At 39.6% G+C, this 22,840-nt stretch overlaps 1 protein-coding gene across 4 annotated transcripts in view; it reads right to left on the bottom strand.

Moving 5' to 3' along the window:
* Positions 1-13,665: 13,665 nt before the first annotated feature.
* The window catches only part of PTPRC (protein tyrosine phosphatase receptor type C), a 56,305-nt gene continuing 47,130 nt past the window's right edge, over positions 13,666-22,840 (bottom strand). For all 4 annotated transcript variants that reach the window (XM_071564990.1, XM_071564991.1, XM_071564992.1 and 1 more), the window contains 12 exons: positions 22,461-22,558; positions 21,399-21,524; positions 20,922-21,079; positions 20,321-20,456; positions 19,595-19,744; positions 19,062-19,152; positions 18,612-18,745; positions 17,645-17,779; positions 17,218-17,340; positions 16,476-16,654; positions 15,661-15,796; positions 13,666-14,907 (listed from right to left, as the gene is read on the bottom strand). In XM_071564990.1, the coding sequence (XP_071421091.1) occupies positions 14,635-14,907; positions 15,661-15,796; positions 16,476-16,654; positions 17,218-17,340; positions 17,645-17,779; positions 18,612-18,745; positions 19,062-19,152; positions 19,595-19,744; positions 20,321-20,456; positions 20,922-21,079; positions 21,399-21,524; positions 22,461-22,558 (1,739 nt within the window). In that variant the 3' untranslated portion in view covers positions 13,666-14,634. The remainder of the gene's footprint in view (positions 14,908-15,660; positions 15,797-16,475; positions 16,655-17,217; positions 17,341-17,644; positions 17,780-18,611; positions 18,746-19,061; positions 19,153-19,594; positions 19,745-20,320; positions 20,457-20,921; positions 21,080-21,398; positions 21,525-22,460; positions 22,559-22,840) is intronic.

Genomic DNA, 22,840 nt, shown 5'->3' with positions numbered 1-22,840 from the left:
CTGGGGGTGGGCTGGGCCCCTCAGCCCAGGTGCAGCCACTTAACCCAGGTGTACCCACCCACCCCCCCCCCCCCCCTCCCCAGTTGCAGCCACTTAGCCCAGGTGTAGCCTCTCCCCCCAACCCAGGTGCAGAGCAGCTCAGCCCTGGCAGCCTCCCCCTCAGGGCCATGCTGCCTTTAGCTCTGCTAAAACTACTTCTCCAGCTTCCTTAGACAGGCAGAAGGGCTGGCAAAGTTACTACCTGAGCTGCAGCAGGTGTGCCTGATGGCGGCTGATGGGCACTCTCTGAGGCTTTGATCTCTGCATGGGTGTAGATGAGGATCCATTCTCTGAGATTCCTCTTCAGCCTGGAGCAGTCGGGACAGCAGCCCTGGACTGACCATAATTTTTTTATTATTATATTTTAAAGACAGTTATAAAGCCTAATGTCTCCTATATTGCAAACTGTTTAACTGCCATATTCCCACCTGTGCTCCTGCTGGTCTCACCCCATATCAGCTAATGTGAGCTAATGAGTAAACCTTTTCACAAGAGACTTCATTTCTGATATTAAACAGCAAAAACCAAAATACATTAGTAGTACAATAGTAGTCGGTATATAGTGAGTTGTTAAAAGTTTTCATAGTACTTTCTGATTCATGCAGGCCAAGAATTTTACCTCCTGATGCCATGACTAGGGGGGCTGGGGTTTGTGTGTGATGTGATCAATCTTTTGAGTTACACCAATTCTTAATTACATAAAGAACCTGCATTGCCTAGCAGCTCTGTCTTACTGTGACTTTAAAAAATATCAATTCCAAATTTTTAGAGCACTGTAAGGAATTCAGAATGTTTCTGCATCTAATACTAGGCATCTGTCTAGAAAACATATCAATCATATGATCACAAACAGCTGTTGCATTAGACTTTTAATCAGCCATGATTTTCAAAAGAGACAAAGAATGTTGGACAGGAGGATGGAAAGTTTTTGCAGAGAATGCCCTATGAGAAATTCAAAATCCAATTTTACAGACTCAGAGCCTTACTAAGAATTGTAGAAACTCTTCATGTATAACATATATTACAGACAGTGTAGTTATCTGATAAAAATAGCAATAGAATACTCTGAGACAATGTCCATACAAGCAAGCATAAAAGGTGCTTCAGGCAGGTATTTTGTTATTAAATAAAAATGTTATGTACCACTAGGTTGCACAGATTGCAAAGAATAAAGCTGTTGCTCAGCAGTCTGTTTTCTCTTCAAGTTTCATAAATCTCATTAATGAGGGGTTATGAAGACTTACTGGAGATACAACATACTTTCTTTGCTTAGAAAATGGTGATGTCCAAAAATGGCCAATTTCTCCTCTCAGTAATGTTAGTGTAAATCTGCATTAGCTCTGCTGGATTCAGAAGATATTACAGGGTAGCTCCTGACTCTTTTTCAATAGAACATGCCAATTTGAAATAGTAATATTACCACTCCATGTTATCCATCTGACTCAAAACCACAAGACTGAAGAAAAGTAAGGCTACTTTTAGAATTACTTTGGGGTTGGGGAGGGGAGTGTTAGTGTGTGTGTGGTTTTTTGTTTGTTGTTTGTTTTTTTTTTTTAATCCCAAACTCCTGACATTCAACTATTATAAATAGCTTCATAAAGTACTAGAAGTATGAGATGATCTTTCCACCCTCTCCAGTTCTGGTTCTTTTTCTTAAATCAAATCACTTGATTTGAATGCCATAGTGTCTGGAAGTCATTTATGTTTTCCTTGCTAATGGCCATTACTTTGCACGTGTGTCCAGGCTGACCTTCATTTCTGCTTACAGTTCCCTCTTCCACTTAAGTCTTCATATTCAACAAGAAATGAGAAATGCTTTTTTAGCTGTTAGTACTCACTAATAGTCATCCTGGAAATTTGTTACACCTGGGTTGCCAACACTATGAAACACATGTCTCTGACAGCCTCTTAATTTAGGTATGTTCTCAAGAAAAGCATGTTCCAACAGCTCTTTCCACAGTTCCTGCCTGCCCACATTAATGATATGAATCAGCACTCCTGTTAACATGTCTCCCTCCCCATTAGCGCTGTTTCCCGTAAAAGTGTTTGGGTTGTTCTTTTGGGCGGTTGTTCTTTTTGGGGGTTGTTCTTTTTGTTTGTTTGTTTGTTTGTTTTTTGTTTTTGGGTTTTTGTTTGTTTTTGGTTACAGACTTTGTACAGCACATTTTTGCACAGAAAACTGCAGACAGTGTCTGCTACCTTCTGAGCTACCTAAATCTTACTTTGTATTTCTCCAGGGATTCCTGACTGAGATCTTCATTCTTGGACTTTTATTCCATTAACTGAATTGAAACAGACATGCACATTTAGTGGATAATTCTGAAAGTCCTAATTCCTATTCTGCACTCACTCTGGAAACTAAAGTAGCGTCTGGCCCTGAGCACTTTATAATGCAGCAGCAGCTGTGTGGCATATATAGCTATACAGAAGTCTCACCTATGAAACACAAACTGTTGCAGTATCAAGCAATTACTGTAACAATGTGAAGGATAAGGGCAGGGATTAGCCTACCAGGGCAGTGTCTCTTTACTGATCCCATCAGTTATAGGTATGTATGTGTATATAAAATATAAAACGCTTTCTCTCACATTTTTATCCCACTTCCTCTTTGATTCTCAAAAAAAAAAAAAAGACATATAACAGTGTGGGGTTTTTTAAAATGCTTGTTTGTTCCCCCAGTTACTGAAGACAATTTCACAGTTTTTCAATTTTTTTTTTTATCTTAACACTTCACCCTATTTCAAAGAATTATATTCCTCACTTTCCAAACAGCCTTTTTATCTCCTTTCCCAGAGTGACTTGCCCAGAATCACACAGGAAGACTAGGGCAGAGGAAGGAGCTAAATCTCCACCAGGGTTCCCTGATGGGTAGACATCTCTCTGCATGCCCCATGCCTGGCAACAACAGCTCTGATGCACAAGAACCCCATCTGATGAAATGCTCACATTATCTGGAAAGGCCTTAACATCAGATTATGTTCCCAAATTCCTTTCTGCTGGAAGCTAACACATATGCATTTATATACTTATCTATTACTTAGCTATGTAGGCTTCAGAAATAAAATACAGACATATTATTTGCTGACCATTTGTTTAAAGGACTGAATTATTATTGATTGAATTATTATAGACTACTGAGTGTACAAATCAATCTTAGAGATATCTACGTTGATACTCTAATACATATCCATGTGTTCCTACTTCTATTTCCATTCTTAATATTCATACATTCATATTATACAGGAAAGGGAACTGCTTTGCTACAACTTAACCTTTTTTCCTGAATTCATAGAGAATGTCTTTTCAGCAGGCATGCTCAGACTATTGCTTCCTGTTCCAAAAAGGAACAGCATAGGAGCAAAACTGTTTTAGTCCAACCTTCTGCATATGTTTTTGAGGCAACTGATCTAATAAACAGTGTGATCTGGCACCATTTAAGTCAGTACAACTTTCTCAGCACTGAGAGCACTTCCATGTTGCTCCAAATAAATCAGCTCAGGTACCAGGCTCTATACCTGCTCTGCCTGCACAGTCTGCCCAGGCAAAATCTGTCCTGCCTCTCAGCCAGGCTAATTAATTCTGATGAGACTACTGGAAGAACATGGCTAAGCTGCATCTGATTTGTGGGCTCCAAGCTCCCTGGTTCAGCATTAGCTGGGGAGATCCTGTGCCTGTATGAAGCTGTACAAAGAGCATTTCACTGAACATACATTGTACTCAGACTCCTAATAAAATTCAAGCTTTTGGCAGTTTTGCCCCAGTTATATGGAAGATAAAAAGAAACCAGTGGGTGACTTGTAGCTTCCCTTTTCCTCTCAAAGAGTTAATATCAGGTACATCCAAGAGGCCATGAAAGGCTTGGCACAAACTCTACATTCTCCTCATCCGCAGCAACAAAGATTAAATAAGACTCCACTTTATTTATGCAAAAAAGCAAAGTCTATTTTCTTTAGTAATACTTTCTTGATTTTTTTGTTAATTTGGGTTCAATGTTAGTGAAGTTTAGTGTTCATAAAAATGGGAGATTAATCCTGACCAGAGCAAGGTTTGGTGCAAGCAGACCCTGTGTAAGCTCCCACACATGTCTCTGTCGATGTACCTCAGTCAGGAGCGGCAGTGAAACATGGCTGCTGTCCCAGTACTGGACCTCTCCTGATGGGAGAGTGCCAAATCTGCTGAAAAACTCAATGGTTCACTTGATTGCAAATAGGTTTCAAGCGCACCAGAACAGCGCAATTAATTCTACTTGTCTGTTAACTCTGACACAATAACAGGTACCTGTGTATCCTCCAACTATGCTCATGTAATTATCCAGAAATAAACCATGAGGTACCAGAAATTGCATCTGTGATGGTGGGGTTTGGGATTTTTTTATTACAAGCCAATGTTTAGTCTACTGGATTTGATATAACAGGAGCAACTTCTAAGAGGAAATTTGAGTTGCCTCTTGCTTTGATCTTTTACATGCACAAAAAAAATCCCAAGAATCAACTGATGCAGAGGAAGAGAGCACTGAAAAAGAAACAGGTGTATGACTGAGAAACAATATAACCAGGTCAATAGGAATTTCCCACTGGCTGTTTAAATTGCATGCCTATATGCCAAGGAATCACAGCTAACCACATACAGTTTCCCCTCTGTGTACTGTTGGCAGGGATCTTACCACTGAACCAAATTAGCAGGAAAGCAGATTCTTAGATTGTCATTGCCTGAGGACCAGTTTAACACTGGGCTCCAGGTAAAACTTAAAACAGATTATTTTTACCTTGTTTTTTTCTTAAAGAAGCATAACACAAATTTTAACAGAGTTTACCACACATGTGCCCTGTTCTGTTGTCCACTTACAGGGCAGCAGAATCCAAGAACTGAACTGTTTCAAGGCACAGTAGTGTTCCAAATGCTCATTTTTATGTAGATGACCTCTGTTATCCCCTTGGTTTTGGAGAAATGGAAGAGCTTATAATAGGAAGGAAATTTTCTGCATAAAGGCAGTATTTGTGAGCGTCTATCTCTGTACTGAGAGGCAAAAACATACTCAATGTAATCTATTCACACTTGCTTCTCTTATTTCAGTCCCAACTTACTGCACAGTAAAATCACTGGAAATAATCCCACTCATTTCAGTTGATGTAGGACAGAGTCCTGGCTCAGAAGAAGGGTGTGATCATATTGACATCATTGGGCACTTTTAAACAATATTGCAAAAGCAGTTTATCCATAGAACTGATTTCCTCATGCTCACAATGTGCTTTGTGGAGCAAAAACCCACACTGGGAAAACACAGAGAAGGCTGTAACACAGGGAATTGTTTACGCATTATCCTGTTGGGTCAAAAATTTTGTTTTTCTAGAGAATGTGAAATGCATTGAGCTTAAAAAGCTCTCACTTATATAACAGTTGCCAAAGGGCAGTCTATTCATTAGCCAAGACATAAAAGTAAAAAGGCTGCTCCAAGGCCTTAAGGCAGCACAGTTTCTTGAGCTGCACTTCATAACAGCTGCCCTCCAAAGTCTGGTTAACGTCATCAAAAATGCTCTTTAACAGAGGACTAAGATGACACACTTACTCATAGCATCCCTTCTTTGGACAGAAAAAGACATACTCTGTTTCCAGAGTTCTCCTTTCCAGTGCTGAACTCTGACATACCGGGCTTGTCCTTTACCTCAAAGTAATCACAGCAGGAAAATTTGCTCTTTTCTTCTTTAATATAACCTCCTGCTCTCCTACATCCTTGATAAACAATGGATGCTCAGATATTTATTATAGCATGTACTGCTGGCCCTGCATAGTTCAGTCCTCTGTGAGGAGGCTGCTTTGATCATTTGAGGACCAGGGGCAGCCTTACAGAGTATGCATGTTTCAGTTTTATAGGACAGCAAGTAGGAAACCAGTACAAGGGAGAAAGGTTGTGAATATGTTCCTATCACATGATTTTATTAATTTATCACAGAAATTATTAGTGCATGCTGCAATTTTTCCCTTAAATCCTGCTATAAATTTATATAATTGGCTAAAAAAGTCTTCCTCTCTAAAGCTGGTGTGTTTTTTTCCACTTTAAAAGTCCAGCAGAACAGCTGGACTCCTGCATTTATTTCTTGCATAGAGCCCACTTCCCTGCCATGGAAGCATATCCCGTTCTAGCTCCTGGGCTGTTACCCTTGCTGCCTTCTAACAGCCCTTTACATGTGATCTCTGCCTGGGAACCACCTCAGAGGGAGTCATCAGCACACAGTTGTAGCTGTTCAGAGTAGTTACCGTCACATGGTCACTTGGTTGTGTTTGTGATGTCTCTCAGCCAAGAGTGTCAGGTTGCAGGGGAAAGTACTGGCTGGGATGTCTACTGTAGATCAAGCTCTTGCCAAGGAAACCTGAATAAAGCTTATAAAAATATTCTCTCCTTCTATTTATCTTAGATTTTTGAAGTTATAACTATTTAATTTATCAAACTTGAATTACTGAAGTATTTACCTTGGATTGTGTTGTACTTGATGGTTTTGAGGAAAGAAATTACTAATTCATAATGACAGTTGGATGCAAAATCTTACAGCACCAGGAATTAAACTAAACAAACTCTTGATTTATTTATATTTTTAGCTACTAGCAAAAGCTTAAAATAATAAAGTGCTAGATGCAATTTTAAAAAAAATACAATGCAGAAAAGAACCAAAGCAAAAAAAAATATATAAATAAAAGAAAATCCACACCCACCTGCTCCATCCAAACATTCTGGAGGAGAAAAGGAGAGGAGATTGAAATGGCTGCTAATAGCATTTGTCTGGTGACTCCTGAGCATTTTTTTTGTGTGTGGGGCCATCCCAGTTCAAGGTGCCTTACTCCTTCTCCAACACTGCCTCCTGCCATGCAGCTGGCACCACTGTTTAGGCTTGAGGAAGCTCCTCACAATAAAGAGGCACGTACTGGAAGGCTACGGAGTGTGTGTGCCAAAGATGACATTTACAAGTACACAAAACCTAGTAAATGGGCCCTGATATCCTTGAAACCAAGCAACATTCATTGTGCCCATTTGCATGTATGGGAAGCAGTTTGTTTTGCAGAGCACTTGCCCCAGTAGCAGAACAGACTCTTCCTGTGTGAACAGGACTGAGCCCACCCTTTCACAAATGTCCTCAGTTCGTAGCTGTGTCTCTCACCTACACACTGGACTAGAACAGCAGCCTAGGCTTCAAGGCCTTTAAAATTCAAAACAGCTTAAGACCAAAAAATTACTGTAGCTAAAACTTAACCACCTGTTTCTACTCTAGCCTGTCATAAGCTGTGATGCTGCCTGGACACATAAATCTCATCGGTTGGGACAAGGAACCTTATCCTCCTTGTTTGGACACAAGTGAGGAAAAAAGGAGTAACTGGTATCCTAACTCTTGCATTTGTTAAAAACAAAGAGGAGGGAAACAGCTTCAGAAAACATCAGCAGTTATACAGCACATTATACAACTCTGTGTTTCAAAAGGAGACCAGAAAATGTGATGAGGTGCTTGTTAATACATTTCTGTGCAGCAATGCACAGTTCATGACTTTAGGAATACTGAATTAGGAACTTAAAATTAGCCAGCTTGAAGCTGTGACTCTCACAAAACACCAGCATAAAGCTGTTCTTGCAAGATGGAAATACAGAGAACAAGATATCTGGCTTGTCACTATTTCTTTCCTATCTTGCCTAAGAAGAACTTTCAAAATAAACCCTCAGCTGACCAGATGATGGGAGGATTCAATTAAGATGCAGATGTAGCTCAGAATGAAAATAGGCCTTGAAAGAAAATAAAGATGAGCATCCTACAGGTAAGCCAATGAACTCAGCTAACTTGCTTTTCTCACCTCTATACATTTAACTCGTAACTCTAAATTCTGAACAAGTAATCACAAACTAATACCTTTTCACAATGAAGTTTTGACTTTTAGTCCTAATATTCAGTTGGCACCCATGGCATTGATTTTACAAGAATCAATAGTCTTCTCCTCAGCTAAATATACAAGACCTAAAATATCAGCACTCTTCAGCAGTAAAAGAGCAGGGCCCATGGAATCGTGCACCATGGTACAACAACACCACTGCTGAGTTGCTGTGCTGACATCTCTTAGCTTACCAACCTGGTATGAGGTTGTCATGAGTCAGTATGCCACAGGCTCCAACAAATCCCATGCAATGACAAGCAATCAACCTCTACCATGTCTGGTCAGGTGGTATGACCAATTCACACAGCCAGCAAGTCCAAAGTGGAGTCCAAGACCAGGAGAAAAGAAGATAAAACAGGAGTTGTATCTTGTCCCAGGCCAGGAAGGGAGAGGCCGTAAGGCAAGGAGCCCTGCCTAGACTTGCTGAGCGGTAGGTCTACCTGCACCTGGCCATACTCTTGGCTGAGCCTGACTCACCACCACGACTCCTTGACCTCAGAGCTGCATCATCATTTTGCACTTGCCTGGCAGCAGTGGACTGCTGTGTGAGGCTGGTTACTGCCACAGCCCTGCTGTGCTCACCCTCTTTGATCACCGTGGGACTGTGCCCATGTGGGTGCTGTCACTCCCCTGCTTTGCTCTTGAGCTGGACTCTGTTCATCTGGCAGGGCAGCTGGCTCTTGTTGCTTCCTGGCACCCAGGATGGTGAGACAGGGGCAGAGAGGATGGGCATAAGGCTGGGCCAGAAGAAGAAGACTGTTGTGGAAAACGATAACTCTTCAAGTCAATTAAATGCTATGGCTTCCAAATATGAAATAACCCAGAAAGCTGATAAAATTATTAAATAAGAGGTCACAATTCAGTAGCTAAAGCAAGAGTTAGTAGCTGAAGAAGGATAGAGACTTCAGAGACAGAGAACTTCAAGTCATTGGACTGAGGAGAAGTCTGTCTGCAAGGGGGCCAGCTGTGAGCATTGTCTGCTCTCCACTGCCACAGGAAGAGTCTTTCCATTGTGACTGGAGCAGGGCAAGGCCTTACTTGACAGTGGAAATGCCTGCTCTCTCTGGAAGGAGACATAACTCTTTATGGAATAATTTATTAATGCCATTTAAGAAATTGAATTCCTGTTCTGTGATAATTTTATTTATGCTAAATCAATATATGAAGTCAGAATTTCATTTTATTGCTGAATAGAAATTATATTAAGAAAGCAGTATAGAAAAAGGAGACAATGATACTGAACTGTTTTAGTCTTGAAGTGGTTTCAGTGACACAATGATATATTAAAAATAATAAGTATTAAGTATTTCAGATAATAGCAGGAGTAAAAGGAAGTACAGTGCTAAACTTTGAACAAGATATTGTTATTCTCAAAATTACATATTAACATTAGTAAAATAGGATTCAAATGATTCATTATTCTGTTCTTCCAGGGAAAAAAAAAATCAAAATTGACACTTCTTGCCAAGAAAACCACCTTTCAGTGGTAACTTTCTATCATCAATTTTTTTTACCATTTTTCTCTGCAGTTGAAGAACATGCACATTGACTTCTACTGCAACATCAGGAGATTTGACAAATACTTATTTAGTAGCCACTGATGCCAGCATCAATTTAGTCTATGACAACATGAGTGTTCTGTAGGCATGCAGTTTCCTATACCTCACCATTGCTTATTTTTTGCAAATTCATTTCTGAAAACCATTATTATAAAAGCCCATCAGCTACACTGCCCCACAAAAAAAGTTAGTACAGGCCCACCACGTCAACCCTGTTTCTCCTATTTTTCTTTTATTAAACCAAGCAGCTGCCAACTCAACAGCTCATCGATGTCTGGCTCGGAATGTGATCTCCCACGTAAGGCTACGAAGGGTGCACGCACAGCCACAGAGGCACGTACACACACACAGGCACAATCCCTGCAGTGCTGCATAAACAAATGCCATTTTCATTACCTCAAATGGCTCCATGTTACTGAAATGGAGCAAGCTGGAGGGATGCACTGCAGGAGGCTCAGGAGAGAGCAAAACGCATTTGAAGCGTTTCAGCGCAGCCTGCCGGGAAGCTCTGGAAATACAAAAGGTCCACCCCAAGTATTGATACCTGCGAGCTCAGGCTCTCGGCTGCCAGGCAAGGTTAGGCTACCATGAGAGTTTATCTCCAAACTCAAAAATTTGATTCTGAGTGCTGAAAGTGATCCAAAATAAACTTCCTTTTATTTTTTCCTCTGTCAGGCAGTCACAGTTACGACTGCATTAGCATTGCCAGCCATGTGGGATTCAAGAGACTGCCCAGCTGGAAATAGTTATCTGCCTATTCCTCCTTATTATCTTAATTTTTAAAAATCAGTGACATTATACATTGCTGATGCTGGCAATCCTGAGTATGAGGACATAATTATTTAATATTAAAACAATGGAGACTAATATTTTATGATGATGTGTACAAAATATCCCTCCTAAATAATTCTTTTATCCCTAGAAACATCTTTGAGCATTCACTTGCTTAGTACTTTTGTAGTCATCACCTTTCTTTCTTTTGCATTGAAAATACAGATTTACTTAGAAAGCTTTTGTATAAAACTTTTCTCTGTTGCTGTACCTTTCAAATTATTTGAATTCTATTCTTCAGAAGACTGAAGTTTTTTCTGAAGTAGAGCTGATGTATATAGCTATGTGCTGTATTCTGTAACTGAAATTTTTTTCTTCTGTTTCAGTTTTCCCTAGTCTAAAACACAGCACGTTGGTTCTTGGCAAGCAGTTGCTTTACGTATGGAAAAATAGCTGTGGTACATCTGTGCAGAGCCCTCAGGGAATTTCTGATATTCTTTTAAAGGCAATCTGCAGAATGTACAATGTCAAAAAAACCCCTAGGCCTTTGCAAAAGCAAGACGCCTTGTCAAGGCGATAAGCATTGCTACTGGAGAGTTTTTCTGAGGAATGTTAAGGACACAACTTCCAGCGTCATGAAACACCTGGCTGGTGCCATTACTCTCTCTACGTTCTTAGCTATCTCGCCCAAACAAACAGCTCCTGATGACAGCATTTTGCTTCCCTTTCCCACTGCACGTGGCTCAGACTTGCTATCCAGCTCGGCTTGTGCCTCTCGTCCAAGATTTAACCCAGGTTTCCTGGGTTGCAGCAGAGCTCGGAACTCAGCGCCTGCTCCCCTTCACCAAATCTGCCCGCCTCCCTCACGGTAACAGTGGGAGGTGGGACCCTCCAGGCCTGGTCCAGCCCCTCGGGCTCCTCCGTGTTGCCACCAGCTCCGCCCCAGGCGATGAGTTCGAAGTAAGGGATAGGATGCCGTGCCTTGCCCCCGGGCGGGAGCTGCGTGCTCCGGCAGCGAGCGGAGAGAGTGAGCTCATGGACAAACCGGCTGCACGCACGGCTGGGCAAACCAGCGGGCAGAGAATACCCCCGGGGAGCCCAAAGGCAGCAGGGGAACAGCGGGGTGGGAGAGCGGCAGGGCTTGGGCCACCTCCCGGAACGGCATCCCCGACCAGCCGGCTCTGTGTGCTGGCCCTGCTTTTTATGTTGCATTAATGTATAGTCTTTAAGGGAGATTTTAATCCTTAATCTCCTTTTCATTATAAAGCACAACAAACAGGAATAGACTAAGCAAAAGCAAACAACACAGAGTCCATTCCCCACTGCAGTTACCTGACCGAGCAGAATCTTGTGTAGTCTCCCACATCTTCCCACCCTGAACTCATCTAACACAGCAGTCACTTTTCTATAACCACTTTTATGTCAGCTTCTACCCAGAAAATTGTGGGAGAAATCCAGTCCCTTTGGTCACATAAACACTTGATTACCTTCATTTGTTGCTCAGAGTCTTCTCCCAGCTGATCTGTTTCTTAGTTATTTTTATCCTGGACTTGAGATTATAAACCACTCTCCAACAGCAGCGAGGTCGAGACAGTGGTAGCAGCCTTTGTGTAGCTTAGCTCTACTTGAGGAAATAAATATTTTTGATCTTACATTGAGTGTTTGTTTCTCAACTTTCACGCTTATGCCGGGTCTCCAATGTGCTACAATAAAATGTGGTTTTGCCCTGAGAGAGTCCTAGCAAAGCTTATTAGCTGGGGGCTTCGTGTCTCACCTGTAAAACGCTTCACTGTGTTCCTGGGAAATCTGAAATTAAGCCTGCAAGTGAATAAAACAAGTGACTATGGAGCATCCAGCAGAAGGACCACCTACTACAAGCTCTTTGTCACCACCTTGTGGATTTTTGGAATCCGAAGGCAATAGAGAAGGCAAAAAACCATCCCACACACACACACACACACACACACACACACATATACACACAGAGCTCCTAGAAACATTGAGAGATTCTAAGCTATGTTAAGGCAGGTTCTCTCAATTGTCATTAGATTGTCATGAGATTTAATTGTACAAAGTATTCTTTAATTTGAAAAAAAAATAAAAGCAAAGAGCTCAGTTTGTCTTCTTGTTACTGGAGGGAACTTTACTGCAAAAATTATTCACATTTAGGCACGTTCAGGCAGTTTCAGTGTAAAGCTCTATGTCTCTGATTGGAGTACTAGTGAAAACAAGTATGAAGCAAAATTTAGCATAGTTCAGGACTTTTCTTTCTAAATACATTCACAAGTCAAGAATTAATCTGGCATTCTTTTTTTTAATATGTCATCAAAAGAGCATTGAAATTATTCTAGAAAATAATTTAAGCTAAACAAAACCCCCTAAAACTTTACAGCCCCGGTGCTGGGCTTAAAAACCACATGAACCATTTTTCAAGGAATTGAAGTGTATGAGTCCCTCAGATGTACCACAAAATTAAAATTTTGGTGTAATTTTTGATTTGGAAAACATTTTTAGGGCTTCCTAAAAGCATGATTAGTCTCTGTCTCCCCACACTTACAATGCGTAGCAGCACTTGCCTCTATGTTTTACTACCTGAACCAGAACTGGCTTTACAGTGGCCAGATCTTGAAAGAAGGAAAACAAACTGATTGTTGTCTGTCATGAAGTGAATGCCAGTGATCCAATCTGCTTTCAAGGCTCTTTATCCTTTTGATCTTCAAGTAATGCTAAATTTGCGATTTTGACATGTTCTTCTAAAACTAGGCAACAGATTTTGGGCCTACAGTGTGTTACAGATTATCTTCCCATTTAGTCCCTAGAGTTTTTCCTCCACAGGTGACCCCCTCAGCTTTGTTAGCGTATCACCTAACACAACTGCAGCTGAAGAGAGAGGGGACTGGCAGCCAAGGGGAACCCCACTCCTCCATGCCTGCTGCCACTTATTTGAGCAAGACTGCCAGGAAGCACTTCCCTGAGCTCATATTGAGAATGAAATATTTGATAGAGCAACAGCCTAATTAAATTAGTGTTTTAGCCAAGTGTGACTGTAAATGTTGTTTCGATGGCTCTCTAATTATTTTCAGTTATGTTTTGTAATGAGAAATTAGGAATAAGCAGTGATAAAACAGGGTACTGAATCTGTTGCATGACTGTACCTTTAATGGCTTCAAGGAAAATTAAAAATGAAGTTTCTTTCCTCTGCTCTGAGAGAGTCATGACACTTACCTGGATACACACACAGTTTTGTAAGAACTAAAGGATGTGTTTTCATACTGAAATTTGTAAACTTTATCCATGTACGGCACAATGCAAAATTTTGTGCATTTAGAAGTAAATGATCAGTTTGCATAGTTCTAGAGAACAAAATAATTTCCACCTTGTCAACTATTAATTAACTTTTTTATTTGTTCCAAAATCAGTAGGCTAAAATCCAGCAAGAAATAGTAAAAATATCACGACTGTAGCATACAAACCCTCATTATGAAAAAGAAAACCAGTACCAATTAAAATCTACAAAGTTTTGAGGAAAAGTATCTAAGTACTTTCCAATTCTGAAAAGAGGTTGGATGCATACATGGGAGTAGTCCCTTTAAATAAAAGTCAGCATAAGAAATAGATGTTCAAGCATGTGGTATTTGAAGCTCTAAGAGTAAACAGAGTGTGTTTTCTATCAGAATTGTTGCAGTGATTCAAACAATGGTCTCCACTCATATGAGTCGAACATTGGGACATCAGACTCATAATACATGGAGCAACAAGGACACCTGGAGGACAATTAGAAAAATGCAAAAATTTCTATTCCTCATTGATATGGGAGGATTGAGATTCCTTGTAAATCTGAATTCCTTGCAGTTGCCACATGATGTAAATGGTAAGCTTTTAAAACTGGCAAAGTCCTACCAGTCCCCCAGAGCCTGGTCAGCACTCCTGAAATGCTGGAATATGTGCTTACCCAGTGGGTTAACTTATTTGCTAATAGTTTTGAGGACAGACCAGTTCTTGCAACACACTTAATCTTGTTGTTCTGAGTTGCTTTTCTCCTTGTTACCAAAGTAAGAAAAATTCCTTCCCACTGCTTAGCATAGTATTACACTGTACATATTTTTAAAAGAAAAGTATAAAAATAATGAAAAGTTTTCTGAAGTATTAAACGCAAATCTATACAAAATTAAACTTTCCCACAGTTCTTTGTCACTTTCTACAAGTTTCAAGTATTCTTTAAATTTGTACCTTTGAAAAAATGATATAACTAAACATTTTGAAATTACGAAGTGTGAAGAGGAAGAAATTGTATACTTCTTATTTTGCTTAAGATATTTGCACTTGAAAGCTTTTTTTTTTTTTTAGAATAGCTCTAAGTTAGAACTGGAGTTGTGGGGCCATTTTTTGAACTTTCTGTTCCCTTAGTGCTATCTGCAGCTTTCGAATCATCACATATTTCAGATGGCTCATCTTCTTCTGGCGTTGGTGGGGTAAGATCAATAGTGATCAGATCAGTTTCCTGATCTGTTTTTCCTACTTCACTGCAAAATTCAACTTTATCTTCCTGCTGGCTGTTCTTCTTTATTTGTCCATTCTGTGCAGGGTAGGTACTGGCAATGGTATCATACAGAAATTGATAATGTTCCTTAAAGATAAAAAGAAGAAGTTAATGGAATGCTCAGAGTCCAAGAATAAATCCATTCTTTCTCTGTTTTCTTGAATATCAGAAATGTAGAATGTAGTTGGACATAAAGGCTACATACGATGCAGCTTCTTCAATTGTTTGGTATACAGATTGTTGCTCCTATGGTTTATTCTGACTTCAAGTGTATGTAACCTCTCTAAAACTGCCTACATTGGACATTCCACCTTGTCACTCAGTATCCTCTTGGCTGATAAAGTACCTAAGTTGTAAACAACACATATTGTAAGGAGTTTAGGAAAGTCAATTAATAATGTGCCCCATACTGATGACACTTCAGTCTGGTTTGTTAGTAAATGCACAGTGTGTGCCACAGAGACAATTCCTCTGGAGTGATTTAAAGAAAAGTCAGTGGCTGCTAGCGTGGGAAATGGAGTTAGACTCCTACCTGCCCAGCTCCAGGGATATTGCACATACATCCCTAAAGCAACTGCAGGAACAGCAATTTACACAATTTATAATTTTAGGCTACACAGCCTTTTCCAAAGGTGTTACAGAATTCCAGCTTTGGACATCTCAAAGACTTCTTCATTGCTATCAGGAAGGGCCAATGTCCAAATAGTGGTTAGTAGCTGGGAATATTCTGATTAGAATTAGTGTTCTGTACACAGAAATGATGCATAAGGTCATGGGAATATTAGTGATCATGATAAGTAATCTCATGATTTTTCCTGTTAATTCATAAGATTTACTTACAAAGGTGGAGACCACTCCCAGTCTGGTGCGACGAAGAGCTTTGACTACTTGGAAAACATCTATTACTTCTTCTGTTTCTGCACTTTCAAGGAGGGTCATTAAGGCACAAAATACACCAGTCTGCTGTGATCCATCACTAGAAGATAATGCAAAACGTACATGTAAATTTACAATGTAAAATTAGCAAGTCTTCTGACTAAATTTCAATATATTTTAAAGCCTTCATAATGAATTACATTTCCAAAGGATTTTTTACTGGACTGAAATTGTCAAAATTAAGTATATGCGTTAGACTTGCTCAAGACATAGTTTATCTAGAGGCTACCTGGATCTCAAACGCCACTTAAGGGGAAGGGAGAAATTCAAAATTTCAGACTTATAGTCCTAACTATTGTTAGCAGGATTATCTTTTAGTTTATGTGGTATGCAAGTGTATTCCGGGAAATGGCCCTAAAAAAGTAGATTTATATACCAGAGTGAGAGATGAACTTAAAAACTCTTCTAGATTTTCATTAGCGTATGCTACAAGTGCACCCTTGACCTAGCATTTCACCAGAAAACAGATTTACCAGCCAAGAGCAGCTAGCTCTTTCCACCTACTCTGTACCCACACTTGCCCAAGGGAAGGGTGCTTGCTTTTCACCACTACAATCCAAAAGGTCAAGGCTGAGCAGTTTGAGGAATCTTGTAGGGAGAGCTAAGTCTCCAGACATATGGAAAGGCTTGTGGGAAAAGGTAGGCACCCCGGAATTATGGTTACTGTGTATATCCAGAACTCAGAGCTAGGTCAACGTATGTGCTGAATTCAGACCCACCGGCAGTGGACGACAAGTGGGACGTTGCGGGTTCTCCTGTTGTCCTCAATGACTTGTCTGGCTGGAAGTTTTTGTTTCACACCATCAATCATGCTGACTAAATCTTTGGGGGTTTCTGGGACATCAAAGCCACTCCACTTATGATACTGATATTGATACACCTTCTGTGTTTCTTTACTCTGAAAAACAGAAGTGGAGATGTGGTTAATAATCAGGTTAAAGTCAAGATACACATAATACCTCTATTGCTGCTGATTTACAAAGGAAGAATTATATTCCTGAGGAACTGCAGAATGATGTGAGTTTGACCTCATGAATATGAGCCAGATAGACTTCCAAGCTTTGCTCAAAATACAGAAGACAGCTGATCTCCTGAAACTGCACTACCACCATCTCAGCAACTCACTAAATAGGAAACTTGAGCTCATCTGTAGCATTTATCATTATTAAATGCTGGTCTGGAAGAGGAACCTGAGACTAGCTCAGCTGGTTAGAGCATGGTGCTAATAATGCCAGGGTTGTGGGCTTGAACCCTACAGGAGCCATTCATTTAAGAGTTCAACTTGATGATTCTTGTGGGTCCCTTCCAACTCAGAATATTCTGTGATATTGCCATTTCTTAAAACAGGAGGTAACTGTAGCAGGAACTGCCCCTTCTCTTTCTTTAGGCTAAGTTTATAAATCTATTTCAAAGTTAAAAAATCCTTTAAAATTTCCTTTTGGAACTTGAAAAGAAACTTACCTTCAGATGTGTAACATCAAATGCCCGTATGGTATAGCTAGGGCAAAGGTTGACATCTGTCATTTGAACTTCTATGCCATCATGTATTTGTTTTTCTTCTCCCCAGTACTGTGCACAGAGTTCCTAAATTAGACAGAAATACAAGTCAGTGACTACCATTCAAATCTCCTTTTATTTTGCCTTCCACAAGCACTTACAGAATGTACTGACTTTAAAGCAGTAGGAGTTTCATTTTAAAACGTAGCATTATACATTCTTCCCTCAAAAATTAATTAGAAAGTAAACTAAGTAGGTAAAGGATAGAACATGTTATATTGGAAATGCAAATTCCTCATCCTATGCAATATGCTTAGCTGGAGAAAGGGAATGAGAGATGGCAGTGCAGTGTTTTCTTTGTGAATACATCAGTGTGCAGATATGTCCCCACCTGATCTCCTTCTTTCAGCTCTGTCAGCATAACAATGACTTTGACTTTTCTTTGGAACACCATTTGCCAGAAATCAGAGATAGTCTCCTGCAGTGGTCCCTGTGTTGCAATCATGGCTTTGGAACCCCAGTAACCCTATAAAAGAATTTTTTCTTGAATTCATTTGAAATGTGATTGTCAAACAATAGAAGTTATTGTCTTTTAAGGAATACCCAGTGAAATAAAATAATTAACCATTTTGTTTAAACATAAAATATGCCTATCACAGAAATCCTGCTATTCAAATGACATAAAATTCAATCCTCCTAACAAGAATATCACTTCCAGACTGACAAGGTATACTGATGCTGCACTGGATGAGACCTCACCCTGCCATTTTCTGCAAAGCATATTTTTAAAACATTCAATTCTACGCAGCCTTTTAATTTTAGCACTAGGAAATTGTGTTTATACCACACAAAGTTAATGCACCAGTCAGTTCACACTGAGCAAAGCTAAAAATAAAGATACACTTACTCTGAACAGGTATCCCAACTGTGCAGAATTTCAAAGGATTCGGATAAATGGAACTTAGCTAGTAATTCCATTAAAATCCATTACTTCAATATCTGCTTTCCTTCTTTGGATTTATAATGATACCAAAAAACTTATGGCTCCAATTTTCACTAATAGGATTTGGTATATGTGAATAACTATATTCTTATTTCACTAACAGGGAAAATATTAATATTGTTCAACTTGTAGGCAGATGCCCTCTGATAGAAATACCTGATATCGTGAGGCCAGTCTGAAGGTTAGTGGGTTTGAACATAGATGGCTTTGCCAATCAACCATCAGATCTTTCTCCCTTATTCAAGTAAATCCTATCCTATTTTGAAGCCAACAAGAGAGCAAAAGCTCAAGCTAGAATATAGTTTTACCCAAAAGCTTGTGAAATACTGGTAGAGTGGGTCCTCTAAATACATACAGTTATGAAGGAAGCATTGATGTATTTGCTTGATTCCTCACAGTCGCTGTCCTCATCTGAGGAATCATCTGAATCATGTTCCCCCTCCTTGTGGTGTTCGTCTTCATGCCTGATTGGCACTCGGTTAAAGTCATCTGCGCGAGACAAAGTGTGAGCCTCACAGCCCACAGCCCCTGGCTGTGGCATTAGGGAGAAAATAGGAAAAGGCCAGTCCTCTTTCAATGGACTGCAGAACAAGGGCCACCTTCTTTGAATGAAACACTCCAAATAATTCACATTGTCAAAAACTCATCTCTTCTGTTTTAAAACACTGTGAAAAGTTTCTCATTTTACAGTGTTGAAAAAACTAATCAAATACCACTCTGTAAGGTAATTTGTTCAATTTTTTTCAATATTTTTCTTAGAGAAGATAACAGATAAAATAAGAGAAGGTTCATGGAAAATACTTACATGGAATTATACTGGCATTCCTATTTTTGCTTCTGTTTTCCTCACGATTCCCAGTGTTCTGTGTCCGCCAGCCCTTATAGGATGGTAGTCGCTAAAGAAAGAGAATATTTGGATTATGCATGATTAAAATATTTCCTGGGATCGTTACCTCCCCTGGACACTCTCGCTTAGCCTTCATCTCACAGTGCCTCACTCCTTATTTTAATTCTTTAAACTTTTATCACATCTGAACTATAGTTTAAACATGCCTGATACACCAGGTACTATGGCACAGCAAATCATGCACACAGACATAAGTAATCGTTCTGTGACCTCCATCTCTGTTAAAAATATTAAAATCGAAAGCAGAAATAAAATTTCATTAATATATAGCTTTTTTTTTATGAAGGTAAAGAAACTCTTTCTGTGCCAGAGAAATAAAATAGCACCAAAGTGATCTATTGTGAATGGTATCTCTATATCATGACTATTGTGCAAGGCACTTTTTAATGTAAGTGGGAAGGAAAGGCAACTAGAGTGCAAAGCATATTTACCTGAAATTCTGCCTCCAGCAGAGAAGGATCACTTGGATGGTCTTTTCTTTTCAGACTGTTAAGGTAGGAATGCAGCTCTGAGAGACTGACCTCTGTTTCTCCATACTGATTGTATTCCACGAGCGCTTGATGAATAAGGATGTACTGTGACTGGTGTTTCCCATTTGGAGATTTTAAACGTGAAGTTATTAAAGAGTAAAAAAAAAATCAGATCACTTTTTAAGACCATTATAAGGAACTAGTACTCTCATAATATTATCATCAGTGTTAATAATAAGCACATTACACAGGTATTACATACAGGTATTAAAACTGCAAAATGCTTAAATAAGTTAAAAACACGCTTTGAATCAGACCATAACTTTCGTTGTACTTTCAACTAAAAATTGCACTTAGGCTAACATTATTTAGAATTTGAAAATCAAACTTGACTCTGCAATCCTAATTTTGCATTTGTGAATTCCATGCCAAAAGATGAATTAGTAAATCTAAATTGTTCTTCTTGACCCTCTTTTCCAAACTCTGAACTTAAAAAGTTGAAGTTTCTAAAACTGAAAAAATATGTTGGAAATTTTTCTCTCTTTTAATATTTTTCAGAGCTATATTTTCTATGTAGAACTTCAACTGAACTGTAGTGGTATCCAAGTCTAAGCAGTGCCCTTCTAAGAAATACTGACAAAACCCTAGCAAGGGAGAGCTCTAAGTGGCAGGAGGTTGGTGAAGTACCTCTACTTGAACCATCAGGCATCGCTGCCGACGCAGCTTCACAACGTAGCCATAAACATCCACTCTGCCTTCTGCATCCAGCCCCTCCAACATGGCATCAATTCCTATGTATGTCCCAGTGCGCCCAACACCAGCACTGCAAAGCACAGAGGGATTTGATTATCGAGGGGGAATGGCATCTCCCAGTCCCACTCTGAGGGGAGCAGTCCTTGAAAGAGCAAAAGTGAAAAAGTGTAACAGCAGAATTCAATGCAATGGAAAACAGTTCTCGCTGTAAATTAATTGGCAACACAAACAACGATTAGCTTGTATTTTTATTATCTTTTAACAAAGCAAGGCAAATATTGCCAATTGTGATGCTTATAGCCAGAGAAGCCCAACATTGTTTTTTTCCAAAAGTCTGTATATCCTCAGATTTTACCAACCTGAGTATCCTTCATATCCTTCAGAAAACAGGCCTACTACATATTTGGCTGCCTCATTTTCAAGTATTCAAGTCATAAAATTTGGGTTCAGACACTTTTGCCAGCTTCCTTTGGTCAATAGCTTAATTTCATATTAATTTAACATTAATAATTTTTAAAGGATAATATATATTTACCTGCAATGAACAACTATAGGGCCACTAAAAAAGTTGCTGAGAGCATTAACTCTGCGTCGGAGTTTGAGGAGGAGATGTGGATCCTCAGGGACTCCATGGTCTGGCCAACTTGTGAACTGAATATGAGTGACATCTCTTCCAGCTGTCCTTTCTCTTCCCTAGAAAAAGTGAAATGTGAGGTTTTAATATCTCTCTCGCTATATATATATATGTATACATAAATCTAAGACACTAAGACTGAAGCTTAAAGCATGTGAAGTGTTGAGTCCTACTTTATATGTTGCTGCTAAACTAAAAAAGGACATAGATTTTCATAACCATGATTATAAAACAAAATGAGTAAAACATCTCAGTGATACTCTCTTACTGCCCAAGATTTAGTACAGCTATCTGGGCATTTCCACAGTAATTAACCCCCAAATTCTTACATATAGACACTCCAGTTCCAGTCAGTCTCACACTTTTGAATGAACTTACATTTGTGATGTGTAGTTTCTGAATTACATAGTCTGGACATGTTTTACTCTCATTGATCTTCACAATGATGTCGCCATAGGTTGCAGATCCGTTCTCCATTGATGGCCAGTACTGGGCACATTTGTTCTATGAAGATACAAAGTTAGGTGAGCAGAGCAGCACAACAGCAAAGTGGCAGAGAGCTGAGAGCTAGAGAAAAAAATCTGATTTAAAATAGATGGCAGCTCACTATAGTATTTCCAGTTTCTCACAGGTCTTGCCCTCTCCTGAAAAGGCTGTTACTGCTTAGGTAAGTAATTTCAAATATCCAGCAATTCAGGTCTCTGACCTAAACTTTATGGCCATGGAACTTAACTTCAGATGTAAAGTGTGGAAAAACAAATCCTGTACACTAGTTGAAAAAATGAAAAGCAACTGCTGCTGGTCCCTGAAGACTGGAAAAATGTTGGCAGCTACTTCCATGGCTTCTTTTTCAGTCTTCAGGGAGGGATGTTGCTCCTACCTGTCTATAAAATCAGATTGGGTGTGCTGTAAATCTGCATGCTGCCAACACCTTTAAAAGCACCTTAAATAGCAGATCCCCTTCCTCCTGCTGTACCTGGAATGAGGAACAAAAGCAAGCCAGAAGCACCCAATATCCCAGTTAAATAAAGGGCACAGACAATAGATGAAAAATATTGTCTAGGATTTATGGAGGACATTACCAGGATATCAGAACAGACAGAATTAAAATACTAACCATATAATTTATGATAGACGTGTGAAGAGCTGAGTTCTACCCTGAGCCCTTTTCTGGATTAATTGCAGGTAATTTGGAGGCTCACCCTCTGCTACTTAGAGCTGTGACTAAAGTGACCTTTTCTGATAAGCCTGGTAATTCATGAGGCAACACTGTTTTGGCTAGAACAACAGAACAGCAAAGGTTCTGCCACAACAACAGAACAGCAAAGAATGAAAACAAGAAGAAAATGCAATTTACTACAGCACAGCAACCTACTCCGTTTTCAGACAAAAGAAGGATGGAAAGATAGACAGAAGGATGGAAGAATGGATATTTCTCACCCTCTTTCCTTCCTCACAGCGAGTCACCATGACAATAATTGTTGCCTTCTGTTCCCAGATCATTCTCCAGAAATCGTCTGTGGTTTCATCCTTGGGGCCTGGCAGGAGATATTTTAAGGGACTTGGTTTCAGAGTGCAGCGACATAAAAAAACACTTGTCTTCTCTGACATGCTCAGCCAAGCCTCTGAAAAGCTAACCAGAGATCACACAAATAACAGCCACACTCTTGATTTTATTGACTGCTGCCATGAGGCTGCAACATCTTAAATGTCTCATGTGTTTCTTTAGCGCATAGCTGTGAAATCTGAAAACTTCTGGTGTAAAATTATACATGAGAAATCTGCCTTTGAAGTACAATTTATTAATCTTCACAAAATTC

Source organism: Pithys albifrons, chromosome 10, assembly GCF_047495875.1.
Source record: "Pithys albifrons albifrons isolate INPA30051 chromosome 10, PitAlb_v1, whole genome shotgun sequence".
In the NCBI taxonomy this organism is placed as follows: domain Eukaryota; kingdom Metazoa; phylum Chordata; class Aves; order Passeriformes; family Thamnophilidae; genus Pithys; species Pithys albifrons.
This window is presented reverse-complemented; position numbering and strand designations above follow the sequence as displayed.